The sequence below is a fragment of the Sabethes cyaneus genome, chromosome 3, assembly GCF_943734655.1.
Source record: "Sabethes cyaneus chromosome 3, idSabCyanKW18_F2, whole genome shotgun sequence".
NCBI lineage: Eukaryota > Metazoa > Arthropoda > Insecta > Diptera > Culicidae > Sabethes > Sabethes cyaneus.
The window spans coordinates 213,944,052-213,968,126 of NC_071355.1; the positions used below are offsets into that span (position 1 = coordinate 213,944,052).

The following is a 24,075-nucleotide window of genomic DNA, read 5'->3' on the forward strand; positions in this document are numbered from 1 at the left end:
TACAATCCTATTGACTAACTTTTAGTGCTCCCAGTTCTTGACGAGAACGAAAAAATCGAATATTTTTTATGTTTTCCGAATTACAGTAAATTTGAAGAGTTAAAGCCAAATGAATTGCTGAAAGTGATTTTTTTTTGTCACGGACATGTCCGTTATATGTCGAAACTATATGTTTGACGCCATTTTTCAATGAAAGATAGATCCTGAATTGGTCCAACCCCACTTTCAAATCTAATTTATCCCCAATCCTAGTTAAAATAATCCAATTAATATTTTAGGCTGTCAAAATCTCAGCAAAATAGTCCAACTCCCTTTTTAAAATAGTCTAAATTTTAGTCCAAGTCTTGGGAATTTGGATTAGGGTCCAAATAGTCCAAATACCAATACAAATAGTTCAAACCCTAATCCAAGTGATCCAAATCATAGTCCAAATAATCCTTAACCTGGTTTCACAAAGTTCGAATCCTTCTCCAAATCACCACATAGTTCAATTAGACCTTATCTTGCCCCAAATAGTTCCATTTATCCAGATTGTAGTGCAAAGATTCCAGATCCTAGTAAAAACACTTTACATCGGTATTCAAATAATTCAATAGTCCAGATTCCAATTTTAATAGTTCAAATCCTAACCAATATAATTCAAATGCTGGTTTAAACAGTCAAAATCTTAATCCAAATATTCTAAATCCTAGTGCAAATGGTATAGATCCAAATCCAAATTCTAATCAGAATGATTCAACTCTTAATCCGAAAGGTCTGTTAACTACATTTTCCAGTCCAGATAATCTAAATTGTTTAAATTTTATCTAAACCCTCCCCTAAATGGTTCAAATCCTTTATCAATTTGTTCTAAATTCTAGTCCATATTTTAATCGAAATTGTCCAAATAGTAATCTGATAAGTTTAAGTTCTAGTTGGAATTTCAGTAGTTCATTCCAAGTAGTTCCGATTATTTTTAGTTCAAGTCTCAGTCCCAATTCTCTAAATCTTAATACTCCAACAGTATTAAGATTTAGACTATTGGGACTGAGCCAAATCGCAGTCCAGATTCCTACAAATAGGTCAAAACATAATCCGAACGTAAGTCATAATAGTCCAAATCCTAAGCCACACAGTACAAATGTTCAAGTAGTCCAAACCTAATCGAAATAGTCCAAACTCAATTCAAGTTCTCAAGATTCAAGATGAATTAGTGATTAAACATGTTTCACGTTAAATTTTTAAATACGAACTCTTTTGACTTGAAAGTAACTGTTAGAAGTCGGAAATTGAGATTTGGCCCCATTTTTAACCCTCTAACGGGCAACACCGTAAAAACGATGCGATCAAGCTAATGACTATTTTATCATGAAAGTACACACAAAAAAACCTTACGTTCTGATTTTCATGCAAAAATAATTATCTGGAGGAGCGCCAGGTAAGAAAAAGTCCAATTTCTCCTTTTCTTTTTTCATGTCTAACACTCTACCCAGATATTTTTTCAATTCAGATATATTACAAAATTAAAATAATGCATGAGATTTACTCATAGAAAAATTGTTTAGGTCAATCATTTTGTTCTAGATGTCCTTTTCCTTCAAAAGTAAAAAAGGGAATATTCGCGCATTAATTATTTTCGGAATTTTTCGGAATTTTTGTTTTTGAAAAATGATAACTTTTGAATGCATGGTCAGAATGTTGATATTAGTATCAAAATGTCAAGAAATCTGTTCTGAACACATTTTGCATATTGCCAATTAAAAACAAATTTCGTATGCGGCTCTGGAGCTCCAAAAGCGAAGGTCGTCTCTAGACGGTCTTACCCGTTAGAGGGTTAATTCCTAGGGGCTGATTATGGTTAAAATATTGAATGAACAACTCTATAATATATACTTTTCCGGAAGTGGGATGGCGGCTAGAAGGTCGAAAAACGGTGATTGACGACATTCTATAATATTAAATGGTGGCTAATCGCTTACCATATTGCAAGGCAATTCTCACAAATCATCTTTTATGTTAGGCCATATTGCCATATTCTAGCATTTTGCATTGGCCCAAAAATTCATCAAAGCCCAGTGTACAGAAAGGAAGTTATTATTAATCGGTTTTCACATAGAATGCAACAAGAATGGTTTTACTAGAAGTTGAGATTGACTAATGGAATATATTTATTTGGTTTTGTGGTTTTCAAAATTGCAAAATCTCGATGACGCGTTAATATTAGCCTCATATTATTTCATATAATGCATATGATGATGATAAAATTTAATGAACATATGCTGCACAACTACGGAAATTGCTGAAAATTTATTATTTATTCTTTCAGATATTTTATTTTGGTCGTTATAATTCAGGAATCAGGATAATCTAACAGTAAACCCTTAACTTTTCTGCTCACGGCTGAAAATATTTAGAGAAACAAAGCCGGTTTGCTGATTTAATTTTTTTTATCGCAGATAGCATTATTTTTTAAAGCATTGCAGAACAAAGCGAAAAGCTTTATTAAATTATGGCGATTACTGTTAAGCATCGAAAATTGTAATAGTTTGTATTGTGTTTTAACAGAGCGTAATAAGACCACTTGAGCTTATAACCTTATTTTTAACCGTTATGTGTGCGACAGGGTACCCGGGTACCTTTTCAGTTTTAACCGTTATGTGTTCGACAGGGTACCCGGGTACCTTTTCAGCTTTCAAAGTACGAAATTCTAAAGTTTTCTTTGATCAAGGATACTGAAACTCTGTGACATCTAAGAACTAGTTGAATTGCAACTTTTCATAAAATAAGTTTTCATGTAGCACTTAAGGGGGTGGAATGGGGGGGCTTCGAATTTTTTTACCCCTTAAGTGCTCGACAAGGGTACCCGGGTACCCACAAATTGAAACGCTTGTAACTTTGGCAATTTTTGACCGATTCGGACACTTTTATCACCAAAAGATTCAGGAACTTATCCACTTCCAGTGTGGTTATAACAGAGCCGGAAGTGGTTCATCTGGTTCCCGGAAATCCGGCAGTCCGAGGATGTGTTCCGGAATTAAAGCACTTTTTATATTTTTGGATGTAATTATAGTAATATGGGTGTCCAAAGTTCTTCCAATTACTCCGAAAGGTCATTCTTCATTGTTTTAAGACAATACAATGATATATCCTTGGAATGGCCATTCTGCGACAAGTTCCCGTGGGACCTCCTGTGGCCATAAAACTGTTTGGTTTGCAACACTGGCAATATGGGTGTCTAAATTTATGAAATTACTCCAGAAGGTCATTTTTCATTATTTTGATTCTATCTGATGATTTTGCCACGGCATGGCCATTCCGGAATATATTCCCGTGGGGCTTCACAGTTGTCCAAAACCAAAAATATGTGCGCATTAGAGTTTTGAGTGGGAAAACTTGATTTTAGGTTTATGGAACCTTTGGGAGAGTTTCTTGAAATTAAAAGTTCTAACGTATGGTGAAATTCAAATTTTGAATAATCCCCCTAAAAGTGAAATAAAAAATTTATTTTTCTGCAGCTTCAATATAACACATCGATGAGTTCTGCAAAGTTTTAGAGCATATTATTATAAGAAATTTTGCAGAAGACCGTAACTTTCTATCTCCTCAGCGAAGATAGAAAAGTCCTATTTCTTATATGTGAATTTTCAAAATCAGTTTTTCTATTTTAGCCTTTTTTATAGTTGTTGTATGATTTTTTCATGTTCTATAAAGTTGTACAAATAGTAAAAATAAACAACTTTGCCGAATGTAGTATACCTCTAACTTTGCTTATTTAGGAGCTGTAAAACTTTTGTTATAATAAATACCCTAAATCTGACCCTGAATTACTCAACTATGCGCAAACAGATACAAATTACATTACATGAATCTGAAACTAAATAAAAAACTACAAAAAGTCAGGAAGTTTCATTTGTATCCGTCTGCGCATAGTCGCGTAATTGGGGATCAAAATTAGGGTATTTTTTATATCAAAAGTTTTACAGTTCCTAAACAAGCAAAGATAGAGGTATACTACATTTGGCAAAGTTGTGTATCTTTGCTATTTGTACAACTTTATAGAACATGAAAAAATCATACAACAACTACAAAAAAAGCTAAAATAGAAAAACTGATTTTGAAGATTCACATATAAGAAATAGGACTTTTCTATCTTCGCTGAGGAGATAGAAGGTTACAGTCTTCAGCAAAATTTCTTATAATAATATGCTCTAAAACTTTGCAGAACTCATCGATGTGTTATATTGAAGCTGCAGAAAAATAATTTTTTTTTTTCACTTTTAGGGGGATTATTCAAAATTTGAATTTCACCATACGATAGAACTTTCAATTTCAAGAAACTCTCCCAAAGGTTCCATAAACCTAAAATCCAGTTTTCCCACTCAAAACTCTAATGCGCACATATTTTTGGTTTTGGACAACTGTGAAGCCCCACGGGAATATGTTCCGGAATGGCCATGCCGTGGCAAAATCATCAGATAGAATCAAAATAATGAAAAATGACCTTTAGGAGTAATTTCATGAATTTAGACACCCATATTGCCAGTGTTGCAAACCAAACAGTTTTATGGCCACAGGAGGTCCCACGGGAACTTGTCGCAGAATGGCCATTCCGAGGATATATCATTGTATTGTCTTAAAACAATGAAGAATGACCTTTCGGAGTAATTGGAAGAACTTTGGACACCCATACTACTATAATTACATCCAAAAATATAAAAAGTGCTTTAATTCCGGAACACATCCTCGGACTGCCGGATTTCAGGGAACCAGATGAACCACTTCCGGCTCTGTTATAATCACACTGAAAGTGGATAAGTTCCTGAATCTTTTGGTGGTAAAAGTGTCCGAATCGGTCAAAAATTGCCAAAGTTACAAGGGTTTCAATTTGTGGGTACCCGGGTACCCTTGTCGAGCACTTAAAGGTGTTTTTTTTGTCGAACACATAACGGTTAAAATAGTTATAACTCATTCAATTTAAAACATACGTCATTAAAATTTCGCGACATCGTAAAACTCGTTGATCTTAAGTAATTGAGGTTTTTTGGTGCATATCCATAAAGGGGTTTAGCAATGAGAGTCACTTGAATTTTTTTATTACGTAGGAGGGCGACAAGGGTACCCGGGTACCCATGATTTGCTATCTTCATAACATTAGTTATGTTAAACCGATTTGGATGAAACCAGTGGCATTTGATTCGTACATTTATCTAGTTTTGATTAGATAAAGCATTTGGCCATCAAATGATATGTAGTTCCCGGGAATCGATAATTCCGGAGCAACGTCCGGTAAAACGTGGGAAGCCGCATGTTTTGAAAGAATATCAGCTTTCAGTAAACCTATTAGCTTTGAACTTGACACTGTGGACCCTTTTTTCATCTAATTATATAAATTGGTGACTTTAGATCGCATTGGTCACTCCAGAATTTGGTTCCTGTAGGGATACAGATGGCGAGTTGGGTGCCTAATCCAATATTAGAATTGGTTTAGCGGATCTTTTAGATGTTTTGAACTGAAATGGTCAGTTTAGTACTGATTGATAATTTCGGAACTGGCTCCAAATGTATAACGGATGGTTCTACGTATTGAACGGTTCTGATAATGCTAAGCATTATCTTGAATCCTGCGGTATCATCTGTGACCCCGTAGAAACCATTTTCGAAATAACCAATCAGAATACATCGAAATGTAAAAAATATCACCTACCGAGCTAATTCCAAGAACTTTGATACCCATATTGCTACCTCCAATCCTGGACTGGCCACCCATGACCCCACAGGAACCTACTCCGGAATGGCCAACCTGATTCATCTCATTATATGAAATAGTACATTGTATGAATTTTTAGAGTTTTTATATCCGCATGACTGATTTTCCTGCAATACAATCATTTTTCTTCCTCACAGCGGACACTCTGTCGGAATTCCGGATTTTCGGGCCCCGTATGTCTTTTAGTGGCCAAATGGCCAAATGTTTCAAAACTAGATAAATAAACGAATCAAATGACACCTGTTTCGTCGAAATCGGTTTAAAAATGTTGATGTTATAACAATATCAATTTTGGGTACCCGGGTACCCTTGTCGCCCTGCTAAAGGTGTTTTTTTTGTCGCACACATAACGGTTAAAAAGACTATAAAAACCTTCTGAATAGTGTTCGACATCGGAATGAAAATTGAAGTCCGGGTTCTGGTCCGGTCCGGTCCGGTTAAAAATCGGTTCGAACTTTGTTATTCTGGCTTTATTCCGGTCCGATTTGGCTCTGTTCAGGTTACGGAATAACAAAGTTCGAGCCGATTTTTAACCGGAACCCGGATTTCAATTTTCGTTCCGATGTCGAACACTACTTGTGAAGTGTGAGCCACCTGGCAGTATAACGGCTTTATAGCTACTTTCAAAAAGTTGTGGGGGATCTAAAAGTTATAATAGCAGTTTTATAAACTTAGTCTTCAAACCTATTTGAAGAGTATAATAAAAATGAAATTTTTGCTTACCACTTATGTGGTACTTACGTGCTATAAAAATCCATATTTTAGACTTTCTAAAACACCATCCACCATCTTGGATTTCAAAATTACGTCAAACATCGGATTTTTAATTTTATGATCCATTTCCGTTTTTGTAAAGGCTATATTGTAATTGATTTTTGATTTTTAGCAGGGCATTTTTCAAAATTGTCTCACAAAGTGGGCCCAAGGGCATTTTTTCTAAACAGTGGAAAATTTTGTAAAAAACTTCTTCCAAAAAATTTTTTTGAAAAATTCTAGGTTGTCAACAATACGTACTCTAATTCTCATTACCAAGATTTTTTGAAGAACCCCTGCTCGTTCCGAAACCTGGCAACGTCTCCGACCGCTAATGGTAGCAACAAAAACAGCAAACGCCTCGGTCCAAGATTTATATCGGGTGTAGGAATGAATAATGTTCCGTTTATAGTTTTTAGCTTCCACGCATTTTATCACTGCTAATACTGTGTTGGTTGGCTCAGAGAATCAAAACCGTGTTGCGCCCGGCCGAGCCAGGAAAAAGCTTCCAATTTAAAGTGATTTCTCAGCACCTTCGTTCGGGTTCCCGCCGGCCGGCCGACCGACCAGTTAGTCTTTCTTTCCAAGACGCCCTTGTCTTCCATGTGCTGCTCTGCTGCCCTGCGCTGGGCGGATCGTCGTAACAGAGCCACTGTAAAGTTTCCAAACATTTCGATTGCTTTTTGCTCCGAGTGCATAAAATTCTTCAAATTATTACAACTTGTATTATGAGACAGATAAAAAATCAACTAATCTGTAAATATAATTTTTATATTTTCGTATCGCTGCGCTCTGCGCTGGTCGGCTTGGAACGGTAAGTTGATCGGTCGCATGGTCGACGCATTCGTAATGGATCGACGCAGCACGCAGTGCAACGGTGGAGGCTTTCCGTCTCGTTTCCAATGAGCAAGAAATGCCGGTAGCGATCATAGCAAAAAGGTGACGAACTCGGAGAGCATAAAGAAGCTGAATACGAGAGAAGCGGTCATCTCTGCGCTACCGGTATCGGTCGGATGAGTTCACTTAGTAGGGCTATAGAATTCCTAATAGCACGAGATTGTAACTAAAATGAGTCAAAAAGTAAGTAAAGCTGCGGTACCGTGATGTTTCCGAGCTTTTAATCTATGCAATTATTTGAGTAATAAAAATACATCGTTTCATTCCCTGTGCACAGCAGACCTATATCATTAACCGTTTTAGTCAAATAGTCGTTTTAACCCGCTTAATCCAATGAAAGTGTGTTTTGAGCTACCAGCTTCATTACTGAATTTGATTGTCAGTAACCGCGTATACCACAAAAAAATCAATTTATGCATTGCGATCTAAAAATAAAAGCTATACGGTTTTGTACAAAACTTCCAGGACTAAAGCCAAGCAAGACAAATAAAGTCAAGCTTTCCCACTGAGCGGGAAAACAAAAACTAGCTACACGTCCAGCGAGCTGTCTCAAGATGCAAGAATCCGTTGTTACACTCCGGCTTAAAATGAAAAGAAATAAGTGTCTTTCGGAATCACCTTAACCGCATCATCATCATGATCACGCCAGCAGCAGCAGCAGCACCAGCAGCCGGAAAAAGTCAACTAAACTGACAAAAAGCTGTTGGAAAATCGTCCTAATTGAATAATAATCGCAGAACCGGTACCAAACCGCAGCAGTGTCAAAAGCATATTCTGTTCCTCCGTTGTGTGTGAGCAATTTTTTTCAGCTAAAACTGGAACGAGATCGACCTGACGAAAACGGTGTGCAGTGCTTATGAGAGTGGGTACAAACAAAAAAGACAAAGATAGCACGGATTGAAACCGGGACAGGACGCAGAAGTTGGCAGTAGTGCTGCAAATGTGAAAAGTCTGACGAGTGAACATAACAGCCGAATGTATTCGGATGAGCAGCAGCAAAAAAATAAGGTAGATGCATGAAATTGTTTCTTGCTAGTAAGTATACAGGAATTTTGGGGCACTGACTGGGGGCCGTAGCCAGCCGGTTTCCTTGTCCTGGCATAGAAAGTAGCAAGGAATTCATGAAATTAATTTTTATTGCTTCATTAAGTGCGTTTCGTCAAGCGATTATGACTTACTTGCACTTAAGTTTGTACTTTTGTTTGTGTGGTCAACTGTAGTATTGGATCCTTATTCAAATTCAAGTTTTTTTTTTCATCTGTCTGAGGTCTTTCACGATTTTAGTCATATTTTACAACAAATACAAAAAACACATTACGGTATCGATATTGATACTTAGATTGATTTTATTTAAAGAAAACTTGTTTCTCACAGTTCGCCATAGTAATTTAGTGTCTTACTTCATTACTACAAGTAGGTGGCATGTGTATTAATTGGGGGCCATCAAATAAGTGATGATTGAATTACGAGTGCCCGCCCCGTCGGACCTGCACGAGGTAGAGATGCGAACGTTAAGATAACTCTTTGATAAGTAGCTACGGCTAATAAAGACAACAATTATCCTCTGTACAGCCCACAATTATCTCTAATTACAGAGTCACGTGCCAACAAATTGCTTTTCTTTGCTCCTATAAAATAACATGCACAATTCGTTCCGTACTTGAAGACCCTCGAAGTCGAAAAGTCTTTCTTTTCTGCGTACACCATCATCCTTTCGCCATCGGAAGCAGCTTGTCCGGGTCGGGTATGAATCAGTTCGGTACTGAACATGTACAGACCAGCTTCTTTCGGCTTTGTGTTCTCCTTTTGCACAAGTCTCATCGCAACGTCAGTCCGGGAAACTTCATTGAACATTGCATTTGCGCAATGAGTGCATTGGGCGTGTGATGATTTAAAATCCCATTATGCCATCTTTTGCCCACTACCGTTCTCGTGGTTGGCAAAGGGGCAGAGCAATGCCACCGCATCGCCTCGGTTCGATTTCAGCCAGGACAAACATTCTAACTCTGGGAAGGAAGCTGCGAAAGCATGCTTGTCCTGAAGCTGGAAAAAGATTTTTCTCCTTCTAATTATGCCGACATGCGCCCTGCCGCCATGGTAACGATGCACGGCGCGGCGGTGATGACAGCAGTGATAATGACGATGAGAAGTGAATGACAGTGATAGCTCCTGGGAAATATTTCCGCGGAAAGGAGACGCACGATGAATGCTTTTTTGTGAGAAAATGCGAGACTTCATTATCAAATGAGTCGACCGAACCATTTTATTACGTTTCTTGAAACAGTGGATATAACAAAATTAATGTTGTAAAATTGCGATTGCATTAAAACCATCATTGATCATCATCAAATCAACTGTTTTTATGACTAATGACAACTAATTTTTATGAGTCAGTTATTGTAAATGTACAAAGTTTATAATACTTTATATAGTAGTATTACTGATACAATGACAAAATATGGTGGGGTTTTTAGAGTCGACCTCGGGTGGGCTTTTCCCTACTCCCCAAATTTCATAGAGCTCTTCAATGGCATAAAAGATGATCACTTATCTATACCGGCCAATTGTTAGGATTTGGAAGACAGAACAGTGACCGGAGAAGTGAAAAACTGGAGTTATCTGCCCGATCTACAAGGAGGGCGACAAGTTGAACCGTGAGATATATCACTAGAGATATATTAACTAGCATTTCACTAGTTGAGTATCACCGTTCTCAATGCCGCCTACAAAGTGCTGTCCCAAAATATTTTCCGCTATCTATCACCAATTGCAAACAGATTTGTGGGAATTTGTAAAGCCGGCTTCGGTAAAGGAACAAATATTTACACTGCGGCAAATCCTCCAAAAGGACCGGTAATACAGAGTTACCACGCATCATCTTTTCGTAGACTCCAAAGATGCATATGATACCGTTGACCGTCAAGAGTTATGGAAAATCATGAAAGAGAACAGCTTCCCTAGGAAGCTCATCATACTGATTCGATCTACGATACGGGATACACAGTGTTCGGATCTCGGGTGGATTGTTGAGTTCGTTCGAATCACACAGAGCGCTTCATCAAGGTGATGGTCTGTCATGCCTGCTGTTCAACATAGCGCTGCAAGGCGGGGGTACGATCTTTAACAAAACCAGTCAATTCGTCTGCTTTGCCGATGACATGAATATTATCGGCAGAAAATCTGGCGGTGGCTGAACAGTACAGCAGATTAAAACACAAAGCAGAATAGATTGAGTTTGAGTAAATACGTCTAAAACCGAGCCCGACCGACCGCGTCGCGACGCCGGAGTATAATGATCGACGGTGATGAGTTTGAGGTAGTCGACCAATTTGTCTGCTTTGGGTCACTGGTAACGGTGGACAATGATTCCAGTCATGAGATCCGGAGACGTATTATCAGCGGAAGTCGTGTTTACTGTGGGCTTCATAAGCAATTGCGGTCGCCGTACAAACACTAAGCCCCCGTACAAAGTGTACTCTGTCCAAGATGATTGTTCTCTACGGCTGAAACGTGGACAATGACCAAGGAGGTCCTACGAATGCTCGGAGTTTTCAAACGACTAGTGCTAAGAACGATTTTCGACGGCGTACTGGAGAACAGAGTATGGAGGCGGTGGATGAACCATGGTTCGCGCAGCTCTATGCATACAATAATGCCGGACAATTACCATGCAAAGATAGTGTTCGCTTTAAATCCAGCAGACGATCAGGGGCGCGCCGAGTAAGATGGTTAGACCTGGCGGAGGGGGGTGTAGCGGAGAGTAGTCGGTGTCCACGGAATTGGAGAGCGGTATCCCACAACCGAGTAAATTGAAGGAACTTTGTTCATCAGGCTTTGTCTTAGGACGGCAAGCCAACCAAGTAAGTAAGTAATGTTTCAGCCATACAATCGAGGCTTCATTTTTTCATATTACTGATTACTTGATTAGGTAAACGAAACTGCCATCGAAGACTGAAATATTCGTTAGTTACTGGACCAAACGTCAACGTTGCAAATCGAGTGATTGTGAGAAGCATAGCATCCAACGTAAGCGTACGACAAACAATCGTTGATGCTGTGTGTATACAATCCGCTACCTACACACTCGCCAGCGGACAGCCGTTCTTCGTAGCGTTCTTCTGCAAAGCCCGCTCACGATGCCAACAACTCGAGGGTTGCCAACAGTACGCGAGCGTGAGCAACATATTGGGATATAAGGCTATAAATTTTGCTTTACTTCTTCTTTTTCTTAATATTCAACCCTCGCGTGGGTAAGCGACTTAGAGTGCAAGCAGCGTTGCCAACTAGTTTTTATGAAAATATGGAAAACGAGAATAAAAATGTCTGGAAGAAATCTGGCAGCCATTTGACTCTGGGGCAGACATTTTTTTGGGAAACACTTTTTTTTATCTCGATAGACAAATCTGGAAGGTTGGCAACGCTAAGATGCAACTGCTCGAGTTAAAACGACGTACGAGAGCCACGACCGTGGCTGACAGCTAAATAAACACTTGCAAAAATACGTCACATTGCATAAAAAAGTAAGAAAGGTAGTCCAAAAGAGATGCTCATGCATGCCTGTTTGTTAAGACGAGAACGTGTATGTGAGAAAATTAGACCACACGAGTTCGGGCTCCGCAGCATTGACAAACGTTATTCTATCTTGCGTCCTGAAAAAGTGTGTTACTATTCTTACTAGACCTTCTTCACTCTTGTTTAATACTTCAATCCAGCAGTGTAAATGTCCTATCCAATAAAAATTTGTTACGTTCTCTCTGCGCAACATTTAAAATTATCTTTTTTAAGTACTCAAGATAATCACGAACGATACTTTGTTCGCAAGTTGTCGACAAAAAAATCTCCGCACACCAGCGAAATTTTTTTGCAAAACTTTCAATCTTGGAACGTAACATAAGCGAAGTAAATGAGCGTAAATTGGCACAGTGTACACTGATCTGAAAGCCGCGTTTGATCGGGTTGATTACGGTATCCTCCTGGCAAGAATTGAAAAACTACTAGCTTCCGAACTATTCTGTACGTGGCTGTACGGCCATGGATTCGCTTCTCCTTTTACGTAGGGTTTCCATATTTAGCAGTTTACAACGGTCCTCATAGGGTGGGGGATTTTGATGGTCCGACCACGAGAGATGTCTTAGCGCGTGCCTAATAAATCTGCGTTGCACGGCTTCGATTCTTGTTGACCAAATGTTCGTGAACGGACTCCATACCACAGAAGCAGTCTCAAGAATGGAGCGTACTAGGGAAAAGTAAAGAGCTCGCAAACAATATGGGTCGCGGATATCTTTAGCCACGCGCATGTTAAAACCCAGATTACGATTCGCCTTTGAAATAATGTCTGAGTAATGGTTGTTGAAAGTCATTCTAGTATCCAGCTCCACTTCTAGGTCCTTAACAACTTTAACCCGCTCAAGACAAGAGTTGTCGATTGTATAATTGTGATTCGTGTGAAGGTGATGACTCAGCATCAGGGCCCGACAACGTCACCTTCAATTGCATAGCGTCACTCAACAATGAAGTAGTGAAGCTTCGGTTTCAACAGAAGCAGCACCGCTTCAGTTTCAAACTGGCTTCAGTCAGCGTCAGTGAAACGGGTTTCACTTTGTCATGACCATCGGTTTCAACTTTTCATTTGTACTTTTCTATCAAATATTCAGAAGAAGTCCAGCAACTATGAATGTAAATGAATTGAATTTGAGTAACATTTCCTACAATGGAACGCATATTAAAGTTAACCTTGTAAATGTCGACAAATCGTGCCTGACTTTCTGCCGTCGTCAATTGAAACAGCCGCCAACTTCAACTGAAGCTTGCTTGAAACGTTCTGTTCAACAAGTGAAGCAAGTCACTTCATGTATGAAGCGAAGGTAAGAGAAAGTCAGTTTCATTTATTTGTTTCGACGATGAAGGCCCCTGCTCAGCATTTCGAAGTACTGACGGTCAGGTTGTTTAAACGACACCATTTTGTAAACTTGTTGGTAAAGCCTTGTAATAATTTGCATCCTTAACAGATCGTACAGAGAGAAATATCTTTAGATCATCAGCGTATTGTAGCTTGCAGCCCGATGGGATCACCGAGTAGACGTAATTAAAAAATATTATGAACAGTAATGGGCCCATGTTGCTTCCTTGTGGGAGTCCAGATCGACTGCAAAAGCAGTACGACTCAGTAGAGCCCAATTTAACTGAGAGTTGTCGTAAGTCTGAAGCCAGCAGACGAAGCCATCAGAAGCTCCTACCCGGTTTAGTTTTCGAAGCAAAATATGGTGGTCAATGCGGTCAAAAAAAGCTTTGAGGTCTGTGTATATTGTGTCGACTTGGGCTGCGTCTTCTATCTGGCGAAGACAGAATGAACAGAACTGCAATAGGTTGGTATTAATTGAGCTTTTGGGAACAAATCCATGTTGCTCTATCGAAATATATGATTTCACTTTACTAAACATTCACGAGGATCTCAAGTAACTTAGAACCAGCACATAAAGATGTTATTCCACGGTAGTTCGCGATGTTGCAGTTATCTCTTTTTTTAAATATTAGAAAAATTTAAGATCTTTTCCAGCACCCCGGAATATTAAAGGGACTTTAGCATGGGTTAATTATCAGGCCCCTCATTACCCTGCCTTCATGCTGAATTCTATATCACCCCGATTGTTGAAAGTGCAAAAATCACTCTTATAGTTTAAATGTACTGATCAGACAGAGGAAGGCAATGAGTCCTCGCCAGGGATAGCTATAATATGGAATAGTACTGGCAGTAAGGAACGAGTGGGTAAAGTAGAGTAAGCTTTCAAGGAAGGGTAAACCCAATACACACAAATAGGCATGAAATTTAATAAGCATAACGCTCGCTCTATAGCGTTTATAGCGAAAAGAAATGCAGATCAACGATCAAGATCAACTGATTGTAGTGAAGAATCCTTACAGGAAAAAAAGCAGAAAGCTGCCGACAAAAAATTTCAAAAGACTGAATCACGAAGGTGGCAGTACCATGGTGCGGGAATGATTTGTGTAGAAAATAGATGACAAAATTACATCAGAACGTTTTCCCGACGTTTCGACACTTTGTTGGTATCTTTTACAAGGGGTAATATCTTTTACGTCTTTTGTTCTGTTTTTAAGATTGTACATGCTACGGTCGTGGAGGGTAGTAGTTGGTACATAAGTTTGAATATTGAAAAAAGTTTTTCCTGATTTGTAACTGTACTACGGACACTAAGCGCATCTGTTTGAACTCAATTCAAAATTGGTGATGGAGGACGTTTATAACCGTCTGTACGTGTGGCTTTTCATTGAATCCAGGACCGTCAACCTGGAACTTTACGACTCGATGAGTGTCTGGAAAACCTTGTGCTGTTTTTCCTGACGCAACACGGTGATCCGTGCTGTTTTGGCCAGGCTTGGCATATTGCAATTACGGAATAAAGAACATGGGGTGATATGTAGCCAACAATGTACATGCGGTACTCAAGTACAAGGACCCTCCCCACAGGCTAGAGGTTCGCTGAATCGAAAAACGTACACAATCTAAAGGAGAACCAAAACCCTCTTAGATGCTAGAAGCAGTTTAAGCCGAACAAATTTGGTCAACTGGAAGATTAGCTGAATATTTTTTTGTGTTTGGCACTAGACTTTAAAAAGAATAATAATTTGATCTTTTTCATCAAAAATTTAATCAATTTTTACGCATTCATGTTTGTATTTTGATCGTAATACCTTTTAATGATAAGTAATCATGAAGGTGTGTTAAATTTTTGAACTCTTTATTGCTTCTTCCCGTCTCAAATATCTTAGAGGAAATAAGACAAGACCAACAGAAAGTAAAAGTTCGAAAACTGCATCGTAACTAAACCGTTCTCGCACCTGGCAGTTCATCGGTGGTTGCATGACATACAATGTTGGTTTCGGGTCGCTTTTGATGCGTGATCGAGATTAATGCACGGAGATACCTTCAAAGCAGTAATTTTGTCATTTTCTCACAGACTGACCGCACAGCAGTGCAGTGGTGCAGGCAGGTTCGTAATGTATAGGTAACCTGAAAAACTGTTACAGGTTCGAGTGGAATCTAAATTGGTCTAATTTTTCAATTCGACCAGTTTTACAATGTATCCGCAGCTGGAAACCCTCTATTGCCCAGATCAGTATCCTATTACAGAGACTAGGAATTGATACTGAATTATTGTTTTAATTTTTATTTTAAATATTTGCAAATATAATAAGCATTCTTTAGTGAAAAATGAAACACAACAAACGGATATCCATGATTGTTGGGAAGTTAAGGTATTTAGAAAAAATTTAACCATGGACAAATTCAAATATTGATAAAAATAAGTTAGAATTCAAAATCCTATTATGTCCCAACTAGAGCAACTGAGCACCAGATAGAAAGATTGAGCCATTCATGACACATGAAAGCAAATAATACTAAACTTCAACACCACTTTGAACTAAATTAGCAACTCTGATTTTTTTTCGTTATACCGTAGCAACTATTTAGCAACACGCACACGGTTACTGTTGCCGTTGCACGTTTTGCGGCAATTTCTGAGACTCCGCACACCGCAGCGCAGCGCTGCGCACCGGGAGAAATCGCAATCTTGTAAAAGCGCCAATAAAGCGTTTCTTGGGTTTTGTTTCAAGCTGTTAAAAATTTTAATGGGATATCGGTGCAGAAAAAAAGCAACGCACGATTAATTAATGCGGTTTGGCCGTTGCGCTACTGCCACGTAGTGGCCATATTCCGTCTTTATTTTTCCTCCAGAAGAAGAAACAGTCGTTCGCTAGGCAGTGCGGCTTAAAAGCCACTGCGGCGGCGACTCGTAAAATGTGCCATTAATTCATTCTGGTTTTCGGCGGAAAGGTGCGGCGAACTTACAAAGGATTTTTGTGCAGATTTTTACAAAATGGCTAGAAATAAAATAAAGTCATTTATATTAAACCCCTGTTTTAGTTTACGATCTCGCAGTCATGGATTGGCTACAGGTCGAAAACGCTTTCCAAGAGAGCGAAAAAAGAGGTGTGTATGGGCGTCTCTGCTGGCACGGCGAAAGCAGCACCAAAACCGAGAAACCATGTAGTTGTATGTTTATACGGTCTACTTTAAAACAGTGGAGGCCGTTTGTCATTTTCTGCTGACGGGAGGCTACAGTGGCACACCGGTGGCGATGTGCAAAAGCAAGTTTTACGCCTGCCATTATAAATTTATGTTCGTCGGTAGTACATATGTGCGCTGCTGAGAAAGGTTTTGGAAGAAGCCACTCAAACCGTCGTGGTGTGACGCAGCTTCCGATTGGTGGCATTTGTCTTCAGCAGCAGCAGCCTTTGCATAAAAGTGCGACTGTTTCGTGGAACCCATAAAAGACTCTCTTCTGCTGGCTGTGTACAGCCAAACATGGAGCAAGACGGTTTAATTAGTGAAGTAGATTTTAATTTTAATTCCGCGCTGAGTTCGTCATTTATTCTGCATGCGATTGCTTTAAGCCTTCAAATGTTCCGTTGCGCAATCGAGGATGCCACTAACGGATTTTGTTGCATTTGCATTTTATGTATTTCCTTGATCATAATTATCCTCATTTGAAACTTTCCTCTAGCATCGTTAAGTAATTCCATAGGAAACAGAAAATATCAGGTAAGACCCGGAAAAACGCAAGATTTAGTACGAAATTTTAAAAAATACTCTAACTTGTGTTCAGCTTGTTTTATCCTTCCAAAAGTAACAATCTTATTAAAAGTCATTCCCATCATAAGCTGAAACTTGGTGATCATCTGCAAAGATGCTGGAAAATTATCCGTAAAATAGTGCTCCTATCTGCAGAAGAGACTTCAAATTAATAGTCCCTCATTACGTGTTTCGATTCGCTGCAATCAAAATATTTTTTACCTAATCGTACATTTTGGAATGCTTTTTTTCTCCTTAATCATGTGAATGCAATTAGAAATGTTTCGAAAAATCGGGGCTGAATTTTGCATTGTGTACAGACTGCATTTGGCATTGCCCAAACAGCGACTTAGTCGCCTGAAACCTATGATTATCTTCTATTCCTTTTTCCGTTACACAACGAACGTACCGCAAGGATCCCTATAATTTTGGTTTGTCCTGTTTCCAGCCTAATTTTGCGCCGGACTATTGCACCTCAAAGGACCCGATCCCGGCGAGCTGACGACATCCACAAGCGTGGAAAAATTGACGAAATACTGCCTCGATTGGACACACACGCTCCCGCCGATGGCATCAATCCGTCCGTCCCGTGCGGACGGACTGCAGCAAGCCACAACTCTGAGCAATCAATTATTTCTCGATTGTGCTTTAAATGCGTTTTGGCGTCTGCTTCTGGTTCGTCCGAAATGATATCCCATGTGCAATCAAAATGCGCAAGATTAGATGTCCGATCTAGAGAGCCTAGGCCTGGGCCGAACAGGACATACCGAACTTGCATCTGCCCGGCTTCGGTTGGACGCGGACGCATCTTTAGACTGCAGGGCATCACGTCGGATAATGATATCGGCCTATTCGATTTAATCGATTCGTTGACGGCATTATCTCTCCGGCCATAAACAATGTTTAAATTAGAATAAACGAACGCTCGTTCGAGCTCCGATGGTGGTGCAAATGATTGTGGTTCCCTTTCGAGTGAATTTCGAGGAAAACCTTTGCAAATCTCAATTCGAAAAAAGTGAGCTTCAAATTTTACCAAATTTAATAAAATTGAAGTATGTTGAGTTCTCTCAATTAAATTGTTAAAATGTGTGAATCCAAAATTTAAAATAATCGTGCGTCTCCTTCTTTTTTTAGAATTGATTGAGCCGCTTTGTTAACACATGACATGATCCCGCAAGCTATGCTTAATAATTAATAAACCTTTCGAACAGGTTCATATATTGCAAACTCTAACAGTCATGCACGTTGTCGTGGTGAAAATGACGCTTCCAAATGTTCTAAAAGAGAAGAAAGACTGTAATAAATAAGGCGCCAGTACCGAGCATTTAAGCCTTTCAATGGAACCGCACAAAAGGTTTCTAACAAATATGGCAAGGACCCCTTTGACTGATATCAGTGTTACACCTAAATTTACCAAGCCTTCATAAGTCTACGGTCTTCATGGCGAAAAAACGGCTTGTACTCTCTAATTTTAAAAATTTGTTATTATTATTATTAAGTGATAATTTTCGTACACAACCCCTTATTACCGTATTAAAACACCGATATCACGCCACGGATAATAGATTTTTAATGTTGTTTGCATATAAATTTACATCGTCTTCAATTGTCTTTAGTAAGTGTACAGCCTGCGCTCCCTTATTTTCAAACGAAAAATATTATAATTAATGACAATTTTCATACACCGCTCACGTACGGTTTCAAGTTCTTCAGCAGTATAGAATCCTCCCAAAGCAGCCACTGTATGGTTCTGCCCAATGTAGTCAACATTCCTGCACAAGGCGAATGCATTTGAAGCTTGGAAGCTGAACAACACTCACAACGCATTCCAGAGTTGTTGCTGCAAAACCGTACCGGACGACATAAGCCGCGAGTCGCGTATGCTCGGTCAGACACGGTGATATTAAAAAGCATAAACATATTTCAGAGCTGTTCGCGACACACCAACAACAGCAACAACAACAACAACAACAGGCGATTCCTACTCAGTTTCCACTTCGATCTCGGGCACCAGGCCGGTTCGGGCGAAGCGTTAACCAAGACATCATAATTATACGTCCCATCAATCAATTCTCGCACGGCACATATTTTTATGACGAACGGAACCGGCTGCCAATTCTCCACCTGCCCATAATACGGGGGCATCCATCTCCATAGCATAGCATGGCATGATGGCCCGTTTCGGTATTGGAAACATGCATGAGGCTACCAGATTTTCGATTCCCATTCGGTTATGATGACGAACAATTTGCTGCACTTTTATCGTGCATGGTTCGTCAAATTGATTAAATAACCAGATCTCTACCCTTTGTTTGCTAATTTCTTGACAGTTATTTTTTGCGAAACCAAAGTAAAGGAATATTTGATCAAACATCAACTTCTGTGCAAAGATGATGATGTTGACGAGGATGATGAACTAGTATATGAGCGATATTATATGTTATGTGTCTGATGATTTATAATGGCAAGCCCGGAACGAAAGACGCGTCGGTAGCGTCACTTTGGAGATCACGGGTCCCGACGGATTGACGAGGTGCTGAAATTGATGACGAGATGTGTTTTATTGGCTGCCGTTACGGTAGGTTATTAGTTATTATTCCGTAATATTCGAGATGAAAGGAAACATTTTACATATTGCGGACAGTGTATAGTGAATCATCTAATCATCTAATTAATTCGCCATTAAGGTGAGTCATCGACCGTGTTCAGGGCAAGTAGTAATAACTGTCAGTAAAGTATATGGTCACTAAACTAAGATGCTTGCATGAATTTTAGTTTTGAGTGTACCGTGAACGCGGGTAAGTCCGATCAGCTCCTAATTCCGATCAGCACCTAATTCCGATCACTATGGGAATCCTCATGATCAAAGCTTGCCAATGAGCTATAAATTTTAATTCAATCTATTAAAAATCGGTTACTTCAGTTGAGTGATCGGAAAAGGAACTGATCGGAATTACCTGCGTTCACGGTATTTCATGTAAAATATATCCATAACATTTGTCTTAAATTAGTCCAATTCCTTTGCTTTAATTACCAGTCGCAATCGTTGTTGAACGGCGTTACAACAGGCACAAATGATATTCTGAGGCATTCCAACCCAAATTTCTTTAAACGTTGGTGATCCCTAGTATGCTCAACAACACCATGCATAGAGGTCGAGAGGATTCAAATCAGGCGGAGAGACAGGCCACTCTTTCGAAGCAATAAAATCCAAAAAATTGTGCTCACACCAAGCCTGTGTAACGTTCGCCTGATGAGACGGTGCAGAAATTTGTTGGAAGCAGTTTGGTGCATTCTTGTAGTGTTTTGAGACGATGGGAAGCAAATGGTTCTTCAAAACATGAACACAATGAACAGCCTTTTGCAGAAACCTTTATGCGTCCATGATTATCACACCACTTAACCCTCTAACGGGTAAGGCCGTCTGTAGGCGGCTCTGGAGCTCCAATAGCGAAGGCCGTCGAAATTTGTTTTGAATTGACAATATGCAAAATGTGTTCAGAACAAATTTCTTGACATTTTGATATTAATATCACAACATTCTGACTATGCATTCGAAAGTTATCATTTTTCAAAAACAAAACTTCCGAAAAATTTCTTAATTAATTAATGCGCGAATATTTCCTTTTTTACTTTTGCTGAAAAAGCACATCTAGAACAAAATGATTGACCTTAAATTTTTTCTATGAGTAAATTTCATGCTTTATTTTAATTTTGTAATATATTTGAATTGAAAAAATATCTGGGTAGAGCGTTGAACATGAAAAACGAAAAAGAGAAATTAGACTTTTTCTAACCTGGCGCACCTCCAGATAATTATTTTTGCATGAAAATCAGAACTTAAGGTTTTTTTGAGTGTATTTTCATGATAAAACAGTCATTAGCTTGATCGCATCGTTTTATGATTTTGCCCGTTAAAGGGTTAAACGAGAGAAAATTCAAAACAATCTTAGGGTACGGGAGGGTATTTTAAGCAGATTTCTAAATTCAGCCTATTTGTCTCTTCTTTCGTCAATAAAAATACTTTGCCGACATACACTTTTATTATGTTATAACTAATTTCTCAAGACTGTAAATAATCTACTATTTTTTATTCAAAGAACGTCAAACCCCCCTGTTCTTCTAGATGCCATCACTTAATGGGCTGAAAATACCCTCCCGTGCCCTACTAGCTGTATTGATATTTGAATACACATCAAACGAAAAATATGCAGACACATCCCGTCCCCCATTTTTAACTAAACACGTCCAAAAAACACTGACAGTCATTACTATTCACCCTGTACTGCATTCCTAAGCTTTTTCGTGAGTGGCATATTATAAATCGACAGAAGGGTTCGTCTGCTAGAAAGATCTTTTCGGGCCAGTAGTAAGCACCCAAGCAGAACACCGAAGCACTAGCCAAGTGACATGCCCACAAGCTGTGCAATGAGGTTCTTACGAAGTACGGAGGATGCCTCGTCATCCTCTGGAAAGTTCTACCAGATTTCAATTCAACATGAGCCTTCTGATTTTGTTTCCTTCTCTTCTTACTGTGCGGTTGACTTAGCTCCTACTACTGGATTTTCGGTTGACATCGGGTCTGTTGATAAAGTCGATATCAATATGGGACATACCCTCTCTACTAGTGCAGTTGTTACAAAGCAGTTCTGACAACTAATATATTACTAATTTCAGACATAAATAAGTTGCTCCAACAAGAAGTGTCAAAAGTGTGCTGCTTGGGCTATTAGACATACGGACGATAGGCATGCGGTCGTTAGGCATAATGGACGTTGAGCATAATACTTAGGCATAATGGATGCTAGGCATACTGTACGATAGGCATAATGGACGATAGGCATAATGGACGTATGGCAATCTGCCGCTGGCATGCCATAGGTCCAATCGACTCAGTTTAAAAAAGCATTGCATATAGGGTGAGTCGGATTACCTACGAATGATCGAAATATAAATAGCCTAAACATAAATGAACGCCATGCATCATTTAGGAAACGTTTGCTACGGACACGGAAATTAGGTCTTACACCTTATAACGTGCGTAATTTATTTGTGCTTAAAAGAAAGAAAGAAAGAAGTATCAATCATTTATAGAATACTATTGCTACTGCAAATAATTATCAACATTAAAAATAAGGTGCAGAGTGTGTGTGTCTTATTTTTCTGAGACATTAAGGTCTTCCTTCATTATTAAATACTTTTATTAAAACGCACGAAAATATCTTTTAATTATTTTGATGGCAACTTAATCATCTTACAAATAAGGACATTTTTGTCAATATTATTCGAGGAAATAATTAAGAGCTCGACCTTCAGTGTTACGGCCGAACAAAATTGTGGGCTTCTGCCATTCGGATTTCTACGGAAACTCTGCCATACGGATTTCGACTATTTGTAATTCGGCACCAGCCCAGTGGATCGATACGAGAGCTAGAGAAAACTAGCTATAGAGTCGGTAGACGTTGGATAACGAATAAGCCTTTGTCAGATGTATTTACTCCGGGGGGCTGTGTCAGCATTTTCGGGGGTGGGTGGCGAGCAATATTCTCGGCCTGCGACAGTCTCGCCCTGGCCCTGAATGAAAGTTCAAAAAATATTTTTATGAAATTATACCAATGTTTTTATGGCAAGCGACGTTATGCTAAAAAGCCTTATGCCAAATGATTTTATGGTAAATGGGCGGCCCGGTTCTCATTGTATAGTAACGGAGCGATGCGATGATTGGCACAAGTATCTATTTATAGGAAAGTCTATTTTACCTACTTTAGTGACGAGACGGTCCGTTCTCGATCCTGCACTTAACAAATAATGGTCTTCCAGCAGTCCTCCAGGTCATGGGCTGCCGTTCTCCAATTTCCTCGAACAGCAACTGAACGTACGTGGTCCTTGGCAGCGCATTTCCATCGGGGTGCGGGCTTTCCATTAAATCTACAGCCTCTTCCTGGTTCTTTGCTGAAAATAGTTTTGGCTACTCTTTCGTGGGTCCTTCTGATCACGAGCCCAGCCCACCGCAGCTGCCCTGCACGCAGCTTGCCACTACCACTACTTGTACTACCTTCACTATACCCTACAAGCACTAGCTACCGAATTATGACTAATTTCAGTCGTAATCCGGTTGCTTCAACTAAACGGACCTCAAGTGTACAAATCTTCCACACGATTGTGAAGAACGTGCTGCTCGAGCCACAAATGCTAATACCTAACGTTACGCACCCATCGATATGGATGGAGCTTCGTTCCAGCTGTTAATTCTATACCACAGACATTGATTTAAAGTGACCTACTGCTTCTGAATAATCTTTACAGACACCACGAGTCATTGGCGCTCACTGTTTTTTTTGAGGTGGGTAGCATAAAAAAGTTTGTAACTTTCCGGTAAAGGTTGTAAATTTCCAGTATCTCAATGATGACCAACAATGACCTAAAATTACTACCTTGTGGAACGCCTGAATAGTTGAGGAATTCTTACGATTCCGCTGATTCTACTTTGATGCACAGTCGACGAGTAGTCACGTACGATATTGAACCAGTAGATAAGGTTTGGTCGAGTTTTGCAGCCAGACTCTATTGAAGGCTGCCGCATTTATTCCGGTATTCTCAAGTCGGTATGAATCACATCGACCTTTAGCGCAGGATCTATGGAGGTAAGGCACAGCAATGAGAAATTGTCAAGATGGGACTACGGATGATGCTGGTTTGTTGGGCATCGAAATTTTCAGGAGTTGATCGTAAGTAAGTGTCCATTCGCTTCCTTTACAGTATTTCTTGGTTTTATTCTAACCTCACTTCGACGTCCTGGGGCATCGTAGTGGAGGGGGATATGGCGAGTTGTTATAACTTTCTCAAACAATTTCATCAAACAGATACTGGTTTGTATTGTCTGCAAAGGCATTTTAAACACCTTCCCCATAGCCATATGCCGTTGACAGGCTTTGCTCTTGGCTCCACTGCTTTTCGCCTGCTCTCTGCGCCTTGCAATCTTTTACCAGCTTTCATTCGTTATCCAATCATTCCTTAGTACGCAACT

At 39.4% G+C, this 24,075-nt stretch overlaps 1 protein-coding gene across 1 annotated transcript in view; it reads left to right on the forward strand.

Moving 5' to 3' along the window:
- Positions 1-10,913: 10,913 nt before the first annotated feature.
- Positions 10,914-24,075, forward strand: part of LOC128740681 (paired box pox-neuro protein) — a 42,268-nt gene continuing 29,106 nt past the window's right edge. The window contains exon 1 of the mRNA XM_053836242.1: positions 10,914-11,116. Within this exon, the coding sequence (XP_053692217.1) occupies positions 10,914-11,116 (203 nt within the window). The remainder of the gene's footprint in view (positions 11,117-24,075) is intronic.